Raw genomic sequence first — 19,975 nt, 5'->3', positions numbered from 1 at the left:
CGTTCTCCAAACTATTCAACCCCACTCGAATAGTATGACTGTTGTGCTTTTTAATGATGTATTGTTTTATGTTTGTAACTTGTTTGTCCTCCCTCCCCCTGGATTGTGAGCCCCCCTGAGTCCCCTCAGGGAAAAGGGCGGCATACAAATAAAGTATCTATCTATCTATCTATCTATCTATCTATCTATCTATCTATCTATCTATCTATCTATCTATTTATGATGTTAGAAGCCAACGAAGAAGAAACTCTTTAACGGTTAGAACTCCTGAAAAGACATCTGCTTTTGTCTTTATCCAGTTAGGTTTAATACCAGCAAGAGAGGTCCTGCAGCCTCACCGAAGACCTTCGGATTGAAAATAGTTTCGCTTCCCCTGCGACGGCCTCTTCAGGAGCATCTTTTCCGCCGTGAAGGGACAACTATGGAAGCTCTTTGCAGCTCCGAGGAAATGCTGACCAAAGCATCTCAGCTGTGGACGATGCTGGACGACATGGCCGAGAACAACCCCGAGAGTTATTGCCACTTCATGCAGCAGCAGCTAAAGGAAGCAAAGCACCATTATGCTCTCCCGGAGCCGTCTCTGTGCCTGAAGACCAGCATTTTGGTATGGCGGCCTTCAGTAGAGCGGGGCTGTCAAACTCGATTTCACTGAGGGCCGCATCAGGGTTACGTTTGACCTCAGGGAGCCGGGTGGGCGTGGCTGTGGTGGGCGTGGCCAGCTTGGCATCACACACGTCAGGGGACACATGAGGTGACCCAGATGGGGCTGGGGCATCAAATTTCAGCCCTCTGCCAGCGAAAACGGAGTGCAGGAGAGCCACGCACAGCCCTCCCGAGCTCCATTTTCGTTGGCAGAAGTCCTTCAGTAATAGCAATAGCAGTTAGATTTATATACCGCTTCATAGGGCTTTCAGCCCTCTCTAAGCGGTTTACAGAGTCAGCATATCGCCCCCAACAATCGGGGTCCTCATTTTGCCCACCTCGGAAGGATGAAAGGCTGAGTCAACCTTGAGCCGGTGAGATTTGAACCGCTGAACTGCAGATAGCAGTCAGCTGAAGTGGCCTGCAGTACTGCATTTAACCACTGCGCCACCTCGTCTCTATTTGTATTTGAGGGCCTTGACACCTCTGCAGTAGAGCAACAGCAAAGAAACATAAAGAGCAAAATAATTTTTCTCCTCTTAGCAGAATACCAAACCTTCCTTTGACTTGTCCCAAAGGTGCTTTATTCAAGAGGCAAATGGATTTTCTGCATTTTTTTTTTTTGGGTAATAGCAATAGCAATAGCAGTAGACTTATATACCGCTTCATAGGGCTTTCAGCCCTCTCTAAGCGGTTTACAGAGAGTCAGCATATTGCCCCCAACAATCTGGGTCCTCATTTTACCCACCTCGGAAGGATGGAAGGCTGAGTCAACCCTGAGCTGGTGAGATTTGAACCGCTGAACTGCTGATCTAGCAGTAGCCTGCAGTGCTGCATTTAACCACTGCGCCACCTCGGCTGGTAAAAAAAGACGTTTTGTTTCTCATCCAAAAAGCTTCTTCAGCTCTGACCAGATGGTGGGGAAGCGAAACGTCCTCAACGAAAACCCAGAAAATCCAGTTGCCTCTTGAAAAATCACCTTTGGGACAACCATGACCAGGAGGACAGAGAATCGCCATAGGCTTCCTTTGACTTGAAAATGCCCTTCATTTTCAAAGGCATTTGATAAGTGCGCTCTTGACTACTTCCTTGTTTGTACCAGACATTGGTAAAACAATAAAAATATTCCAGATGCACCATCATCTTTTCAGTCAAAAAGAGCAGTAAAGGAGACATTGTTAGGGGGGGAGGGAGCAGAGTTTACTAAGTTGGAGGAGGGGTGTTGGATTTTAAGGTATTATGATTGTACATGTATACTGCTATTTTTTCTTTTTTATGTATATTGAAATGGAATTATAAATACCATCAACACAAAAGGGAGTTTGCTCAGAAGCTGAAATACACCAAGTGAATTAGAGGAAGAGTGGGAAGTAGAGGAGAGAAGAAAGAGAGGAAGAGAGGGACAGGAGAGAGGGTGAAGGGGGAAGATGAGGTGTACAAGGAGGAGTGGTAAGGGGAGAGAGGAGAAGGAGAAGGAGAAAGGAAGGGGAAGAGTAGAAAAGGATGGAGGGAAGAAAGGATGTAGAAGAGTGGGAAGCAGAGAAGATAGGAAGAGAGGGACAGGAGAAGGGGAGGGGGGAAGATGAGGTGTATAAGGAGGAGTGGTAAGGGGAGAGAGGAGAAGGAGAAAGGAAGGGAAAGTATAGTAGAAAACGATGGAGGGAAGACAGGATGTAGAAGAGTGAGAAGCAGAGGAAGAAGAAAGATAGGAAGAGAGGGACAGGAGAAAGGGGGAGGGGGAAGATGAGGTGTATAAGGAGTGGTAAGGGGAGAGAGGAGAAGGAGAAAGGAAGGGGAAGTAGAGTAGAAAATGATGGAGGGAAGAAAGGAGGTAGAAAGGGGGAGGAGAGAGGAGGAAGAAAGTGTTGGATAAGGCATAAATATGGTGTATGGAGAGCAGAAGAGCCAATAACTGGCTTTTTTTCCCCTTTGGTAGTTGATGTTAAGATGAATTGATGTAATTATTTAATAATACAACATGATATTGACTATGTAATAGTATGCATGTGATTATATGCTATGAAAATGGAAAATAAAAAAATTCTTTTATGCAGGGACATTGCTTGAAGTGAATATCCGATTGCTAATTATATGAACGTGCCCATTTTAATAAATCGTGTAATGTTTGGGGTGTTAATTTTGTTTTGTGCTTTTCTCATAGGAACCTAGCAAAACCTGTCTCTTCATAAATTTGTGCCGTTGGAGTAGGATCCCTGCTCCCAAATCACCCTCGGAGCCAGTTCTGTTGAGCGCTGGCAAAATGGAGACGCTATCAGATAAGTCAGGTAATCTCTATCGCAAAACCTACTGCAATGACTTCTACAAGATGACTTGGGGTGTTATATTGCTTTGTCCCTTCAAGAGAGATATTGGGCATGGACAGCAGCAAGACGTCAGGAACGAAACTTACATGATTTAAGCTGGTCGCAAACTCAGGCCACGATACATTTGAGGAGAGAATAAACTGTTATTTGCTTTTCTCGTAGAGATCTGCAGCATCCTTGACATGGCATACAACCCATCCGTTCTTGAGCGAGTCGAGGATAACCCACCGGAGAAAGAGCAGTTGATTCGCATGTCACTCAAGTACGTCGAGGAGCATTTCAGTGTCACTTTGTCCCATTCCTGGAGCGTGGCCAAATTTAAATTGAAGGGAAGCCTTGAAAGGATGAGAGCCAGCCTGAGAAGAGAACAGCCCCCATTGGCTGTGCCCCAGAGGAACCCCAATAAAGGCAAGTAATGTTCAAGGTGCCACTCCAAGGGGGGGGGGGGCTTATTCTACACATCTTATGTATTTAAAGGGAACCTTCTGAGGATTGTATCCTTCTGAAAAGAGGGACCTGGTCCCCCCACTATAGAAATATGCGGCTCCCTGGAGGTATTTTGCACCAGCTTTTCATAAGGCACTGAAAAACATCCTTTTTAAACGGGCATTTGCTGCCTGACTATTGTTAATATTGGGAAACATTTTTCTCTACTGAACTGATTTCTAGTTGTCCCCTTATGAGGTGGGTGGTATAGACATGTGAATGATACTACAAACATCTATAAAACATTGTACTTGGCAAATGTTATCTGAAGAGCTGTCCACTTTATTTGAAATATATGGGAATGGTTTTTCTCTAGACATGCGTTGGAAAGTGTGCATGTACACCACATAGAAGTGTGTCGCATTCCCATATACGATCAAGTGCACAATTGTAGCAGCTAAGATTTCTTTCATCAGTTAACAATTTTAGTGGAACGTAACTACATCGCTGCCAACAATGGAAATGGGAGAAGAGACAGGAGCCCTGTAGCTGCAGTGGTTGGAGTGCAGTGTTGCAGGCTAATTCTGCCCACTGCCTAGAGTTCGATTCTGACCAGCTCAAGGTTGACTCAGCCTTCCATCCTTCAGAGGTCGGTAAAATGAGGATTGTTGGGGGCAATACGCTGACTCCTGTTTAGAGGGGGCTGTAGAGCACTGTGAAGTGGTTTATAAGTCTGAGGGCCATTGCTATTTTACTGATGCTTTCGTTCTGTAACAATACGCTCCACTTACTTGTCTAAACTCTTCTGTCTGAAAATCTTCTTGCCAAGAAGTGACCCTCAGCCAGCTGAGAAGCCTCACAGCCGAAGACAGCAGTGACCTTATTCTGCCAGCAGCAGAGAAGCCCACAGCTTCCAAAAAGCGCCTAATCGAAGAGATTTCCAGTACAGACAAGCCAGAGACGCCCAAACCTGCCTATAAAATGACCACCAAGAAGGACGCAGATGAGAAACCCCGAGAAATCGAGCTGAAAATTGAACTGCCGGGTATTCGCAGTGTGTCCGAGTGTAATTTGAGCGTCTCTAAGGTGAGCTATAAATTGCCATATATTATTCCCAGCCTTCTCCCCTGCTTTTGCCCAGTCTCACATGCCTCCCTGCATCTTCTCTTCAGGATGACGTCTTGGTCGAGTGCCTTCTAAAGTACAGACTGCGGGTGGACCTCCCGGTGCCTGTGGATGAAGAAGCAACATCAGCAATTTTTAATAAGAAGGAAGGACTCTTGATTGTCAGAATGCCTGTGTGCAAGGGGAAATGACACTAGCTGACATGGTGTGGAGATGCACACGGTCCCCTTCTCTTGATTCTCTTCCTCTTCCAGCACTTCCCATTCGGCCTTTTGCACAAGTTAACATTAAGCGTGTTGGTTACATGCCTGTTTTATTTCTCTTTGAGTTTCAAGGCTAAAATTCTTCCTGCCTTTTGGGGATGCAAGAACCCAGGATAAAATGCACCCCTAAATACATGCTTTTGACATTTGAAGGTTGTTCTGAAGGCATAGTTTTTCCTGCAGTTATTAACAAATAAATGGACTCTGTATCTTGTTTCCCCCATTAACCAAAACAATAAAAGTGTGTGGGGGGGTGGGAACCTATTGTTTTCAATCATTGCTGGGTTTATATTATTTTTTAACAGTTCTGAGAGCTTCCTGTAGTCTTAAAAGCTCAGCTTATTTTCTTGGAGAGGCAGGGGAAACACTGTAGGGGGTGGAACACTTACGAACCAAAGCCAATTTATTTCTCTAGCTCCGTGTTTCCTTGGCGACTTTTAAGTCCTGTGGACTTCAATTCCCAGAATTCTGGGAGTTGGAAGTCCACAGGACTTAAAAGTTGCCAAGGTTGAGAAACACTGTTCTAGCTGCTTGTTCTTTTAAGCTTCCTGTGTTGTTTTGTCATTTGAAGATAAATACGCCTTCAAAGAATGCTTAAAGAAGTGGCATCTGCAGGCATGGACAAAACATTCAAGATTGCATCTGCCACCGTATGTTTTAAGTTGTGCTCAAATAAAAATGGCTATAACTTTGAGCTGGTTATGGCTGCCATATTGTCTTGTACAATACCCTGAGGACACAACTGAAGGGATGTGATTCCTTAACAAAAGGCTCATTCAAGTGCTGAAGATTATAAAGGACCTTTTGGTTCACTTGGATTAAAAAAAGAATCACTAAAAACATTCAAAATAATTCCAGAGTTAACAGCAGTGGCCTTCCAGACCTGAGATGTCAAGGGCCTTCCCACTTTGCTTGATATTTATCCATTTTTCCCCACCAAATAACTTACATTCAATGTCTACAGACAGCTAAACAAAAAACTCTCAGGAAAAGGAATAACAGTCCAAAGAACATCAAACTTTTAATGCCAGTCTGTAACCAAATTAAGATGTTTTCTTACCAAACGGTTGAATTACAACTAAACTCAATAAATTGGTTCTCAGAAAAAAAAATATTTAATTGCATGTATAATATACTTGTAGTGGATTCAGTAGCGCAAATTGACAGACAATATTGAATGAAGTGGTGACGTACAGATTAACATGGGGTGTATTGGTTAATGGTCTACTCGGCTGCTCGGGTCACATCAATTAGCCATTTACATGATCCACCTTTTAAAATTAGCTTTTTTCCCTTGGCAAGCAAAAGAGGCGTTTCCCATTAGAAACTCTTATCTACCTAGGAGACAATTAAAACCGTGGCTGGGCCCCGTTTTAAAGAAATCTCATTTCTAGCAAAGATGTTTACAAATTTACGACTTATGAAACTCTGCTTCTCTTGAGCCTGGGACGGACAAGATAGCAAAGCTGTTCCAGATTAGCAGTCTGGTTCTGGATTTCTTGGGAGCTGAAGTGGTTGTGCCCAATTGTTCTACTGATTTAGTGGAATTCAAGCACAACTAATTCACACTTGGTTGGGCCACTTGATCACAAGGCATCGGGGGTTTTCCCCCCTCCTTTCATGCAGTTAGCAAAAGTTCTCATTTCAGCTATTCGGAGGTCAACGTCCCATTTCAAATGCAAGATCGCCGGAGGCCGAGTACAGCTGCAATATGGGCTGATTTTGGGAACCTCTGGAGTGCTTCATGCTTAAGACTACTAGCCCATTTTTCAGGGGGAGCAGCAGCTTCCTGTGTGGGATGGGATATTTCACAAACCTTCCTCCAACGTGGGAGGAAGGAAAGATTGTTTTCACGTTCCTGCACACAAACCTTGCTTAAAGGATGGAACCGCACCTTCACGTTCCTTTCAGTGGGAAAACAGCCCCAATCTGCCCAGTCTAGACCATTAAGCGGGGGAGGAGGGACCTACGGGGGGGGGGGGGGGGAGTCTGTAAGGAGTCCATATGTCGCCTATCTTTAGCTGACCCCCTAACAAATGGCTTCTGTTTGGAGTAAAACTGCGTTTACTGACCTATAAAGGAAGCGAAACAACACAAGCTCAAATTACGGAAACTCACATAAGGCAAAATCATCAGAAGGATTTTTAAAGGGCTGTTCGGTTTTAGCTGCTCTGACTCAAACTTTCATCTTCTCTTGCAGTCTGCTAAAAGGATTCCCTGCTGCTAAAACATCTGGCTTACAGTTGAATTCTGCAAAGTTAGAATGTCATCTATTTTCAGATGATAGCATCTTTTATTTTTATTTTTCTGTAGTATTTAGAACACAAGTGGAGGATTCCTTCTTTTTTTCTGCTTACAATTTAAATCGGTGTTTCTCAACCTTGGCAACTTGAAGATGTCTGGAATTCAACTCCCAGAAATTCTGGGAGTGGAAGTCCAGACATCTTCAAGTTGCCAAGGTTGAGAAACACCGATTTAAATTGTCCCAACTCTACGGTTCAATTTTTTTTTTTTGGTCTTATTTCATCTCAAATCCTTGGTTTTATTGAAAATGAAGGCTGAGCCAGCTAGCTGGGGGGCTGGGGAGGAGAGGACGTGATACCCTGCACCGTTGTGATCGGAAGCATTACAACACATGATTGTTTTCGACAACTGGGGAAAGTTTGCCAATCCATCCACCGAATACGATAAAGCGCGGCTGTAATTTGTCTTTGGAAGGCCACCCACAGAACCTTTTGCAATCTCTTGTCACTGGTCATTCAAAAGTCACCAGCCGCTGTTTATAATAGACTTTTCTTTAAAAAATAAAAGAAGGAAACATCTTTTTTTTTTCTTTTTAAAAGTCTAACCCTCCGATATATAAATAGCTTCTTTTAGAATGAAGCGATCAGGTTGCCAAAGTCCTTTGAGAAGTTATAGCAGCATGGTGGCTGGTTTCTCCAGGAATCTTTTGAACTCTGCCAGCCACTGGGCCCCCACGGCTCCGTCCACCACGCGGTGGTCGCAGCTGAGGGTCACGGACATGATGCTGGCCACATCGAACCTGTGGGGAAGAGGGGGAAAGACTCTCTTTAGTATTTCCTCCGTCCACGCAATAAGAAATACCCTGCTTTGCATTAGGATTTGGATTTATTACATTTATATGCCGCCCTTTTCCCCGAAGGGGACTCAGGGCGGCTCACAATTCAGTCAGGGAAGGAGGTACAGACAGGGGATAAAAAGACGAACATAACAATACACAATTTAAAACACACAACAACCATACCATTCGAGGAGGGGGGCAAAAGCTCTTTAGCCCCAGGCCTGTCGGAACAGCCAGGTTTTAAGGGCTTTGCGGAAGGCCTGGAGGGTGGTGAGGGTTCGAATCCCCACGGGGAGCTCGTTCCAGAGGGTCGGAGCAGCCACAGAGAAGGCTCTCCTCCGGGTAGTCGCCAGTCGGCATTGGCCGGCGGATGGAATTGGGAGGAGGCCTAATCTGTGGGATCTAATGGGTCTATTGGAGGTAATTGGCAGCAGGCGGTCTCTCAAGTACCCAGGTCCAATACCATGAAGGGCTTAGAGGCTGGCTTTCCACTTGTTTAACAAAAGAAAAAGCATTTACCCTTTTTCATTATCTGCCGGCACCAGCCTCTTCTCCGAGCCCCCAACCGCCAAGATACAAGCTTGCGGTGGATTGATGATGGCTGAAAAATTCTTAATGCCGTACATTCCTAAATTTGAAACTGTGAAGGTTCCCCCCTGTGAAGGAAACACAAAAAGGTTCAAGGCTGCGGCGCAAATCACTGGCCTTGCGAACGAGAAAACGCCAAGGCGTCGTAACAAAACGTTGAATAGCCACCCGAAGGGAGAGAGGTAGCTGAGGGAAGGGGCCGCACCTGGAATTGATGGGGCTGAAGCTTGCCTTCCCGCGCTTTGCTGGCTAACGTCACGACGTCTTGGTTGATGGAGGCCAAGCCCTTGGTGTGGGCATTAAACACAATGGGCGTTATAAGCCCGGCTGGGGTACTGACCGCCACGCTTACGTCAACTACGTGGTTTCTGAAAGACAGAAAGTGATTTTCATTGACGAGACTCCGCGACCGCTCACAAAATCCGGTTGAATAAACACGCCAAGATGCTGCTCCTTGTAATAAAGAGTCTTCACTGGCCTTCCAGGAGGAGCCAAATCTCCCCCGCTGCCTGGACCACCGGTGCACTTACTGCCTAATGACTGTTTCTAACCACGAAGAATTCGCTTCCGGCACCTTCAAGCAGGCCAGAGCCGAAGCTTTAATAATGAAGTCGTTGACGGACAGCTTGGTGTTCTGTGGCATCTCCTGCAGAGGGACAGCCGAGGGAAGAAACACTGCTCAAACTGATCAGTTGAGTAGAAGTCACCAATGAACTATTCTCTGCAAACCTCCAGAGACAACGGACTTCAATTCCCAGGATTTCCAGCAATCTCCCAGCTGGCCGGAGAATTCTGGGAACTGAGGCCCACGTATCGAGAAGGTGCTTAATTCGAGAAAACCGAAATCCTGGTGTACGCAATCCTATTGCCATCAGAAGTGCAACAGTTGTGACTGTGCAGCCAGAATGACCCAGCTAAAAAGGGGGGTTCCATTCACACATTGAAGTTCTCATGCTTTCCAAACTGAACACGCCCATTTTCCACAAAGCCAAGTTCTAGAAAGAAATGATTTTGCTTTATTTTAAAGCCCAGAGGGTTTCATTGGAATTATCACAATTTTAAGTGTTGCTTCGTTCTATCGCTAGGACAGTGATGGCTAACCTTGTTGTTGCGTGCCAAAAGTACTTGTGTGTGTGTGGGGGGGTGACAGTGCAGGCGGGGGTGCTCGCACCCATAATGCAATGCATGCATGACCCTCCCCCATGGGTGCCACACCCCCTGCGCATGCTCCTCTCCTGTGCCCCGTTTTGGGCCTGGAAAGCCTCCTACACCTACCTGGAAGCCAAAACGGGTTGAGGGGGTGCGGCGTGAGTTCCCACAATACGAGTGCCCTCTGTGCATGCGCCCCGCCCCCCCCAAGCACACACACGTGGGTCCCCTGCATGCACCCCACCCCCATGAATGCGCAGCAGAGATCCGAAGACAGGTGGCCAGTGGGACATGTGTGCGCATGCAAGGTGGAGCTAGGCTGGGGCGATGGCTGGCGTGCCCGCAGAGGGCTCTGTGTGCTTCCTGTGGCACACATGCCATGCGTTCGCCATCACCCCTGTGGGCGGTGCAGTGGTGCAGCGATTAGAGTGCAGTACTGCAGGCTCCTTCTGCTGACTGCCGGCTGCCATAGTTGGAATCCCACCAGGCTCAAGATTGACTCAGCCTTCCGCCCTTCCGACGTGGGTAAAATGAGGACCCAGATTGTTGGGGGCAAGAGGCTGACTCTGTAAACCGCTCAGAGAGGGGTGCAAAGTGGTATATAAGTCTACGTGCTATTGCTGTTTGTAAAATTTACGTCTTCCTGTGGCATTAGCCCTGTGGAATGAATGATCTCTCCCTTACATTCTCCAAATCCTAGAAATGCAAACTTGAGGGAGCATCTGCAGCAAGCGAATTGGAAGGATGGAGAGTCAGAGGCACATAAACATCCAGTTGGCTGCGTAAGTCACAATAGTTAAGTTACCTGGTTGAGCTCTTTCCTCAGCTCCAATATTTCTCCCATGTTGACGTCAACAGAGAGATAATAGTGAGGTATCGTTTGCTTAGACTGCATCAAACGCTGGGCAATCACCTGAGAACAAAGAAAGCAGGATGCAGGTAAGAAGGCAACATTACCTGAAACGAAGTGAACGGCTTTAATGTAGACCAGACTAAAGCCGGGAATTTTGGGGCACCGTTTTTCAAATATCCAGAAAAGCAGATTCCCCAACTATTACTCAAAAATGTCCTCCAAATACTTCGCCCCTGATGTCTGTCTAATCATTTCTGGCTAATTCTTTCTCCAACTTTCTCTGTCTGGATTAACTCTTTGAATGCAAATGTCCAAGATGAAGGAGGAGGAGGAGGTTGATGGATGAAAATCCCCCGTCAACAACTCCAAAGGAAAGTCCCCAAGTTAATTCCCCAAGTATCTCTCTCTCTCCCTCCTTCTTTCTCTCTCTCTCATCTATCTATCTATCTATCTATCTATCTATCTATCTATCTATCTATCTATCTATCTATCTATCTATCTTTGTCTTTCTCTCCCTCTCTTTCTCCCTCCTCTATCTTTGTCTCTCTCTCTCTCTCTTTCTCTCTCCCTCTTCTATCTGTCTGTCTCTCCTTTTTATCTCTCCCTTTCTCTCTCCCACTCTTTCTCGCTCATCTATCTTTGTGTCTCTTTCTCTCCCTTTCTCTCCCTCTTTTATCTATCTGTCTCTTTTTCTCTCTCCTTTCTCTCTCATCTATTTTTCTATCTATTTTTGTCTCTCTCTTTCCCTCTTTCTCTCTCTCTCTTTCTCTCTTCTATCTATCTATCTATCTATCTATCTATCTATCTATCTATCTATCTATCTATCTATCTATCTATCATCTATCTATCTATTTTCCATCCATCCATCCATCCATCCTTTACCTAATCTAACCTAACCTGATCCTTGACCGTTGTTAAGATGTGTGGACTTCCAATACACATCTTACGGAAGCCGAGGTTAAACACGGTTCAACCTGTCTGCTTGCCTGCGGCAGGCGATGCGCCAAGGACTTTGACTTACCTTTCGAATATTACTAATGGGGATATCAGTAAAGACACCTGTGGGGGCAGCTGCAGGAGCTGGCACAGCCGGAGGAACTGCATCTGGTGGCCGGGCCTGTGGGAATACAAGGCGGCCAGTGAAGAAGCGCCAAAGGGCCGGCTGGCAGAAGGGAAGGAGACCTTAGGATTCCCCACGGTTTTCCCGGAGAGTTTTAAAGCTGCACCGAAGCCCCCCTCCCTGCTGCTGATTTTCTCAAGTCTACAAGGTGCTTCTAGCTCTTCCCTTTGCTCCTATAGCCCATGCCTGTGCTTAAAAGGAAGCTTTCAGCGGGAGAAAATCAATTCAGTTGGGGAAAAAAGAACGAACGAACAAACGTGAGAGATTTATGGAAGGGACAGCAAAAAAAGACACCACAATGGCAGTGAAAATGTTGGCTGGCTTTTGCTTCAGCCAGGTCTCGTCCTGCAGTTTGCTTAAACCTTCACACATTCCCAAAACAGGCTGAGTAGCCGAAATACAGTAAGCAAATCCTTGGCAGATTTACTAGGGCATTACTCCACCTGGTAGCTTTTGGAAAGTCAGGTGAGAAATGTATGTTTGCATCATGTATTTAGGGAAGCATTCCCACTCCTGCCAATTACCTCCACTAGACCGATAAGATCGCATAGATTAGGCCTCCTCCGAATTCCATCAGCCAGCCAGTGTAGACTGGCAACTACGCGGAGGAGAGCCTTCTCGGTGGCTGCTCTGACCCTCTGGAACGATCTCCCCGTGGAGATCCGGACCCTCACCACCCTCCAGGCCTTCCGCAAAGCCCTTAAAATCTGGCTATCCCGGCTGGCCTGGGGTTAAAGACTCTAACCCCTACTCGAATTGTATGACTGTTGAGTTCTTAAATGATGTAGTGCTTTTATGTTGTAAATTGTTTGTCCTCCCCCCCCCCCCTTTTTGAACTGTGAGCCGCCCTGAGTCCCCCCAGGGAAAAGGGCGGCATACAAATAAAGTGAAACTAAAACTAAACTAAACTAAACTTAGGCTGATGTTTCTTCGGACAACTTTCCCATGGAACACGATGCAAACATGCATTTTTGACATCCCCCCCCCCCCCCAAAAGAAATCAGACCCCAGGTAACCCTCTGCGGATCAGCTCCTGCTAGGCAGTGAAGTCAGAAGGGGCAACGTAGCTACTCACCGGGGCAACCTTAGATGGCACGAATGAGTCAATGTCCTTCTTGGTGATCCGTCCCTCTGGCCCTGTACCTGATGAGATGTGCAAGGGGAGGGGGAAAAATCTCTCACCCAAGAGGCAACTAAACCCTTTTTAGGGGAGGGCAGACGAGGCCTCGGAAAAGATGCCGCTCACCTTTCACCTGGGCGAGATCAATCCCTCTCTCTGTGGCTAGTTTCCTTGCCAGAGGGCTCACAACGACCCTCCCTTTATGTGCAGGAGCCTTGACCGGAGAGGCTGCCGCCTGGGCTGAAACGGCCACCGCCTGAAGGAATAAAAAGATAAAAGAGAATTCGTAAGGTGGGAAATTCTCTGCCCTCCCAAGTTTATTGACTTTGCAGGAGAGACACCTGGGAGGTGGCATTTGTCCCTCTTTAGCCCACTATGGATAGTCTGGAAGTACTCGGTTCACTCATGGTCTGAACTCAGGAGGGTCAGTGGGAGCAGGTCATGAAAATCTGCTTATCTGTTAAATTTATTCAGTCTAAACTCTCTAAAAGTCTCTCTGTCATCCAACAGAAGCTTTTTTTTTAATTTAATGTTTTTTATTGAGTAAGCAATAAAAACATTGGACACAGAGCGACCTCTCTGGCTTTGTCATTTCCATACGTATTTTAACGTAACAACAAATGCACTTTCTACTTATCGTACATAGCTACTTTAATCTTATTAACACACCCCTTTATCCTCCTTTATCCAGTTCCAATTTTACAATCCTCAAAATGTTCTGTTCCGACTCCTTTTCCTCATCTCCAACCATTGGTACATTTTGTTCCAAGTTTCACCCAACAGAAGCTTCCACGCCACCCTGAGACCAAAGTTTTCTTTCAACCGAGAAGTATTTTGATTAGGTTGTTTTTACAAAGAGAATTTCTTTCCTTTTTTTTTTTTTAGGTAAAGAAGGTGTAGGAACAGACCTGCACCTCCTTTGTAAAGGGTTAATAGCGTTTACGAGTGTTGTGTTTTTAATTGTATACATTATCTTTTATTACTGTAAGCTGCCCAGAGTTACCTTGTGGAAAGATGGGTGACCAATACATTTTATGAATGCATGACCTGGAGCCGTGATGGAGAACCTGTGCCAGGCGGAGCCATCTCTTCAGGCACGCGAGCCGTTGCCCCATGTCAGCTCCCGTGTGCATGCGTGTGCTGGCAAGCTGATTTTCAGCCTCTCCAGAGGGCTGGGGAGGAAAGCCTCTGGAGCCTGGGGAGGGCCAAAAACGGCCTCCCCCGTCCACCCCTCGGAGGAAACACCAAGCTCAGCTTGGAGGCGAGCAGTGAGGCACACGTGGGGAAGGGGAACATGTGGGAGGGTTGTGCGTGCATGCACATGTGGGGGCACGCTTTACATGATGGGTGCTGCCACGCGCACGCTTGCAAGTTTGGCACGCAACGACACAAAGGTTAGCCACCACTGATCCAGAGCAGGGGTCTCCAACCTTGGAAAGTTTAAGCCCGGCAAAGCTGGCTGGGGAATTCTGGGAGTTGAAGTCCGCCAAGCTTATAATACAATACAATAGCAGAGTTGGAAGGGACCTTGGAGGTCTTCTAGTCCAACCCCCTGCCTAGGCAGGAAACCCTATACCGTTTCAGACAAATGGCTATCCAACATCTTCTTAAAGACTTGCAATGTTTAGTTGCCAAGGTTGGAGACCTTTGCTCTAGAGGCCCCTAGAGGCCAGGGAAGTCTCTTGCCCGAGAGGAACTGAAGCTGGAATCTCTGTGGGGCTCTGAGAAATCAGCTGGGCATCCCCCCCACACTTTGTCTTCCCTGCCCAGGTCACCTTCCGGAGGCTGTACATACAGGGCTCGGGGGCAGAGTCGGTGGGGACACGGGAGGCTTGATATCGGCGATCCCAGCATCCCTGTAGTCTGCGAAAGCGGGAATGTCCGACTCCTTCTCCACTATGATGCAGAGTACGGTTCCCAGGGGGACGTCTCTGGTCCCTTCCGCTATCAGGATCTTCGCTAGGTAACCTTCTTCTTGCACTTCAAAGCCTTCAAAAAGGGGAGAGAGAGAAAGGAGGAGAGTTTGGAAGGGAGACTGGAAGGGCTTCAACCACGCTTGGAGATGGAACAAGTCACCACCAGGCATCCCAGCAAGTGGAATCACTGGCAGGCCGTCCATTAAATCAGGAGATATGGAGGTGCCACCCGCGAGACAAACCAATCTGGAACTTATTTCCTTTTGGGCAAATATCTAACCCGCCAAGGCAGTTGAATAATGTTTCAAATATTGCTCTGGCGGTCTTATCTGGTGCTCTTATCTAGCAGCGCAGGGGTCGGCAACCTGTGGCTCTGGAGCTGTATGTGGCTCTTTCGTCCCTCTGCTGCGACTCCCTGTCGCCGGTCGGCTCCACAATTGATAGGGCTTTCGGTTAGGATGGGCAGAGGAAAAAGGAGGAGACTCTATGGTGACGGGAACCGGACTTTTAGTCGGCTTCAGAATTGAATGGGGGGCCTTCCGGCTAGGACCTTTGTGGCTCTTTTGAGTGTTTGAGGTTGCCGACCCCTGTAGTAGTGGAAGGATGAAAATGGGGATCTTGACCATGTTGTGCACCATTTAAGAAACGCAAACAGCAACGCCTCACAACAAAAACGTTCTCACGGAGGAGGGAGAGATTCTCACCTATTGTGGCTTTGTCCGTCTCGATCTCCGCCAATAAATCTCCTTCGCTCAGCTTCTCCCCAACTTTCTTTTCCCACCTCTGAACGGTGCCCATGGTCATCGTGGGAGAGAGGGCAGGAAGGAGAATCTAGGAGGATGGAAAAGGCAGCCCTGCACTCACATGCATCGCAAAAACCAGCACTGCCCCTACTCAACATGGGCCATTCTCGCCTGTGTTAAATTCCTCTGGAGAAGAGACACCAGCATCACGCAAAGGAGCACTCTAATTGTATAACCAGCGCATCTGAATTCTGAGCTCCGATTTTCACAGCCAGAAAAGAGAGACTGGAAGTCCCATCCATGACTGGAGAATGGAGCCGGTCTTTTCTGTTTCCACCAGGCCTTCAGACCCATCAAAACAGCCCGGGGGCTCTCTTGGTCCCTCAGCAGAGGAGCCTCATGGCAGGAAGGTCATGGAGGTTATGAAGAGGCTCACGGCAGGACCAGAGGATGGAGGTTATGAAGGGGTCGGATTCACAGTGGTGGGATTCAAATAATTGAACAACCAGTTCTCTGCCCCTGATGACCAACTGGGTAGGCAGGGCTTGGTGGCCATGTGACTGGGTGGGTGTGGCCAACTCAAGGTCACTCAGGTTGATGGGCGCTTTGCCTTAGCTGTGACAATGTGATAAGGGTTAACCGGAGAGGCAGTTTTTGCAAATAGCGCAATAAAGATTAGGCTAGAAACACCACCTGAATGTTCCTTCCTTCCTGCCTTCCTTACAGGATTAGCCCTGTAAAGTGGGGGGCGAGGTGGCGCAGTGGTTAAATGCAGCACTGCAGGCTACTTCAGCTGACTGATAGTTCTGCAGTTCAGCTGTTCAAATCTCACCGGCTCAGGGTTGACTCAGCCTTCCATCCTTCCAAGGTGGGTAAAATGAGGACCTGGATTGTTGTTGGGGGCGATATGCCGACTCTGTAAACCGCTTAGAGAGGGCTGAAAGCCCTATGAAGTCTAACTGCTATTGCTAGAGATTTCTTCCAACAACCAGTTCTCCGAACTGCTGGGAAAGTTAACAACCGGTTCTCCCGAATAGTGCAAACCGGCTGAATCCCATCACTGGGTCTGAAGCTAAAATGTGCTGTAAGAAAGAGAAAAGAATGCAAACTGGGAACTGAATCGTACCTGCATATGGGGAGGATAGGAGCTGCCTGGCGCTTGTGTCGATGGTTGAGCTGCTGGTTTTGGGGGAGCAGCTGGAGGAGGTGGGGGCGGCACTGAGCCCGCCGGTGGGGTGGCAGCTGCTGAATCCAAAGTGTAATCCTTGAATGCGCCAATAAGTTCAGGCCTAAAAGGAGGAAGGAACCTTAAGCCACTACCAAGGAATGGCAGTGCCCTAACCTTGCCACCGGGAACCCTCCCTCAAGCCTTAAAATGGGTTAGGGTTAGGATTAGGCATACCTGATAGTTGATTGGTGGAATTATGCATAATTGAAAATAGTGATATACAAATATAAATGGTTGGCAAAAAAATTTTTTCTATCACATGAGGATTATATAAAGGTATACTGTTATCAAATAGACAATCAAGAATGTAAGGGAATTATGATTTATTGGAAAAAATAATACTAATTGTAACTGAACATATACTGTACAATGAAAGTGAGGTATTTAGTTATACTACATGAAAAATCTGAGATGGTAAATGTTATTCCAGAATATGGATGTTAAAACACCTGTAACCAAACAACATGCTTTATGTGATGGTTTTTTTTGTTTTATTGTTGTGTGTATGTGTTGTCTATGTAATAAAAATAAAAATTTATATTAAAAAAAAAAAAAGATGGGACCCAAGAGATCCAGGAGATGTTTTGAGAAAAGAACATCAACTGAAGGGCAGGCACTTTTCACGGGAGAAACGGCGATGGGGTTCAAGTCGGAATAATGGGGCAAAAAACCTGTAAGAAGGAAGCCAAAGATATCGGGAACCTTCCCAGCCTGACTCACTTGTCCACCGTGATGCAGATGATGGATCCGATGGGGACATCCCGCGTTCCTTCGGAGACCAGAATCTTGGCCAGGTAGCATTCTTCCAGACTCTCAAACCCCACGGTTGCTTTGTCCGTCTCTATCTAACACACACACACACACACAATTCCCCTGAAATACACTTCACAACCGCACATTGCTGAACAACGCTGCCCGAGTTCTACTTCCCACTTCAGCCGCGAAGAGTAAGAAACTGAGTAAAAACACAGACTCTCCTGCACAATGTTGCTAATCCGAAAGCCCATCAACAAAGGGGGAGAACCGAGGACCAAATGCCCAGCCAACCCATCTGCCTGGCAGGAGAGCTGCCAGCTTCTGCCCTTCCCCAAATACCTCCGCAATCAGCTCTCCCTCGTTGATCTTCTCCCCTTCTTTCTTCTCCCAGCGCGCAATGGTGCCCATCTGCATGGTGGGGGAAAGGGCAGGCAAAGGCACCTGTGGAGGAAGAAGGGGTTAAGGACCGCAGAATGATAAAGAATTTGGGGGGAACCTTGGAGGTCTTCTAGTCCAACCCCCTGCTAAAGCGGGAAACACTATTCTACTTCAGATAAATGGCTGTCCAGCCTCTTCTTAAAAACCTCCAGTGTTGGCGCACCCACAATTCCTGGTGGCAAGCAGTTCCTCTGATTAATTGTTCTGACTGCCAGGAAATTTCCCCTTAGTTCCAGGCGGTTTCTCTCCTTGTTCGGTTCCCATTGATTAGACGCAGCCCCTTCCAAGCTCAGAGCCGACCAAGGACACCCCCCCCGCCCCCTCATTCCAACCCTGAGCTGCAAATATTCTCCTTCCCCCTGCAGGAGGTCTCCAGAGGCCCGGTGTGTGTGTGTGTGTGTGTTTCCTTCTTGCTCAGTAGTTCCCAACCTTTTTTTAGCCATGCCCCACCTAAGCATCTCTAAAATTGTGATGCCCCCCCCCACTCCGACATATAATTCTTACTTTACTGTAAGAATGCCAATTTTATTGTACTTATTTTGTAAAATGACAATAAAGGATATGTCTGTGTGTGTGTGTGTGTGTGTGTGTTGTATTTGTGCTGATAAATAAATAAAGGGAGACTAGTATAGATCTATTTCAAGCTATTTGGCTCTCATCAGTTAGCCATACCCTTATTGGGAAGCTCTAAATACACACACACACACACACACACACAATGTGTGTGTGTGTGTGTGTGTGTATAGTGTCACAACCCCTGGTAAGCCCCAATTATGGGAGGAAGCCAACTGCTTCCATTCTCTGTCTATCGGCTCGTCACAAGAGACCATCCAGACAGAAACCCAATATTTTTACTGTTGCCTTTGTTACATTTGTGTTGTATTTGTGCTGATAAATAAATAAAGGGAGACTAGTATAGATCTATTTCAAGCTATTTAGCTGTCATCAGCTAGCCATACCCTTACTGGGATTCGAACCTGGGCTGTAGTAGGCTTCCTCCCATATTTGGGCATACCAGGGGTTGTGACACTAAATACATACGTGTGTGTGTGTGTGTGTGTGTGTGTGTGTGTGTGTGTACACATTGCGCAAAAAGCAGACTCTACTCATGGGGAGGAAGCCTAAAAGGACACTAACTTGCTTTAAAAAAAGGTTCAAATGGACCCCCCTCCCTTGTGGGGCCTGGGCCCACTTTGGGAACCCCTGGACTGGCTGAAGGGGGGGGGATGGGGGGATTGGAGGAGGGGGGGGCGCTTCTGAAGGGCATGAAGACCCCCCCAGGCCTCTCAAGGGCAGGGATGCTTTTTTGGGGGGGAGGAACCTGGGCCCAAAGCCACCCGTTGCCCCCCCCCATTCAGCCCCTCCCCAGAGGGGAAGCCTGGACGAGAAACCCCCCCAGAAGACGCCCCTTATTCCAAGCCCGGGGGGGGGTGTAATTGGGGGGGGGGGCTGCTCCCTCACCTTCTGGTGGGGCGGGAGGCTGCACCAGTGGCGGCGGGGGGGCGCGGGGGGGCAGCAGCGGGGGGGCAGCAGCGCGGCGGGGCCCCCTCCCCCCTCTCGGGCCCCCCAGGAGCGGGAAGCGGCGGCGGCCCAGCCTCCCCAGGCGCGGCCCCGGGCAGCCCCCTCCACCCCCGGCAGCCGAGCCCCCTGCCACGCCAGCAGGCGCCTGGCCAGCACCCGCCACATCCCGGCCTTCGAGGTCCTGTCAGGCGGAGGGCGGCCGGATGACCTCCCTTCTCCCCCCCGCGGGCGGGCAGCGGCGTGCCGTGCGGCGCGGAAAGGGGCGGCGCGGGGCGCGACGGTGTCGCAAAAGGGCCGTCAAGCCGCGCGGATGAGGGGCGGGGCTTCGAGCGCGGAGGCTTCACCCCAGGCGACCTCGCCCGGCCGCGCATGCGCTCTGCTGCCCCCGGGTCCTCCGCGCGCGCCTGCTGCTGCTGTTGGTGTTGGTGCTGCAGGCGGAGCTGCCTTTGCAGCAGATCCAAGGGGGGGGGAAAAAGGGGTGGGTGGGCACGGGTCGGAAAGGGTGGGTGGGTTTCGAGTCAGGGGTAGAGTGGGGGTATGGATAGGCAGTCCTGGCTCAGGTGCAGCCCTTCCCTCGCTTTGCACCGGCCCCCAATGCGGATGCAAGCAAGGAGGGGGAATCCCTTGCAAGAAAGAGGTCTCTTTGCACGGTGGGCTCTGCGCCCCCTTTCTCCGTGCCCC

The 19,975-nt window shown here is 48.1% G+C and overlaps 2 protein-coding genes across 2 annotated transcripts; one reads left to right on the top strand and one right to left on the bottom strand.

The window, feature by feature from the left end:
- Nucleotides 1–237: 237 nt before the first annotated feature.
- PIH1D2 (PIH1 domain containing 2) lies at nt 238–7,075 on the top strand. The gene is made up of 5 exons (XM_032229080.1): nt 238–604; nt 2,804–2,927; nt 3,129–3,374; nt 4,222–4,478; nt 4,565–7,075. The coding sequence occupies exons 1-5, from the start codon at nt 422–424 to the stop codon at nt 4,706–4,708; spliced, it is 954 nt and encodes a 317-aa protein (XP_032084971.1). The 5' UTR covers nt 238–421; the 3' UTR covers nt 4,709–7,075.
- Nucleotides 6,392–19,546, bottom strand: DLAT (dihydrolipoamide S-acetyltransferase). Its single transcript, XM_032229078.1, has 14 exons — nt 19,235–19,546; nt 17,675–17,776; nt 17,300–17,424; nt 16,478–16,640; nt 15,313–15,439; nt 14,488–14,681; nt 12,819–12,948; nt 12,648–12,715; nt 11,474–11,569; nt 10,405–10,512; nt 8,981–9,096; nt 8,656–8,818; nt 8,382–8,518; nt 6,392–7,823 (listed from the first exon to the last, which is right to left on the bottom strand). Exons 1-14 carry the CDS (start codon nt 19,457–19,459, stop codon nt 7,694–7,696), a joined length of 1,884 nt encoding a protein of 627 aa, XP_032084969.1. The 5' UTR covers nt 19,460–19,546; the 3' UTR covers nt 6,392–7,693.
- Nucleotides 19,547–19,975: the final 429 nt, after the last annotated feature.

Source organism: Thamnophis elegans, chromosome 13, assembly GCF_009769535.1.
Source record: "Thamnophis elegans isolate rThaEle1 chromosome 13, rThaEle1.pri, whole genome shotgun sequence".
In the NCBI taxonomy this organism is placed as follows: Eukaryota; Metazoa; Chordata; class Lepidosauria; order Squamata; family Colubridae; genus Thamnophis; species Thamnophis elegans.
Note: the sequence above shows the minus strand (reverse complement) of the source record. Positions and strands in the feature narration are given on the sequence as shown.

Coding starts and splice junctions, on each gene's coding strand:
- PIH1D2 (XM_032229080.1), top strand. CDS start 422: ATGGAAGCTCTTTGCAGCTCCGAGGAAATGCTGACCAAAGCATCTCAG. Junction 3,375..4,221: donor CCAGAGGAACCCCAATAAAG/GCAAGTAATGTT, acceptor CTTCTTGCCAAG/AAGTGACCCTCAGCCAGCTG. Junction 4,479..4,564: donor GTAATTTGAGCGTCTCTAAG/GTGAGCTATAAA, acceptor TCTTCTCTTCAG/GATGACGTCTTGGTCGAGTG.
- DLAT (XM_032229078.1), bottom strand. CDS start 19,459: ATGTGGCGGGTGCTGGCCAGGCGCCTGCTGGCGTGGCAGGGGGCTCGG. Junction 17,777..19,234: donor GCCTCCCGCCCCACCAGAAG/GTGAGGGAGCAG, acceptor CTTCCTCCACAG/GTGCCTTTGCCTGCCCTTTC. Junction 7,824..8,381: donor CCGGCAGATAATGAAAAAGG/GTAAATGCTTTT, acceptor TCTTCCCCACAG/GTTCGATGTGGCCAGCATCA.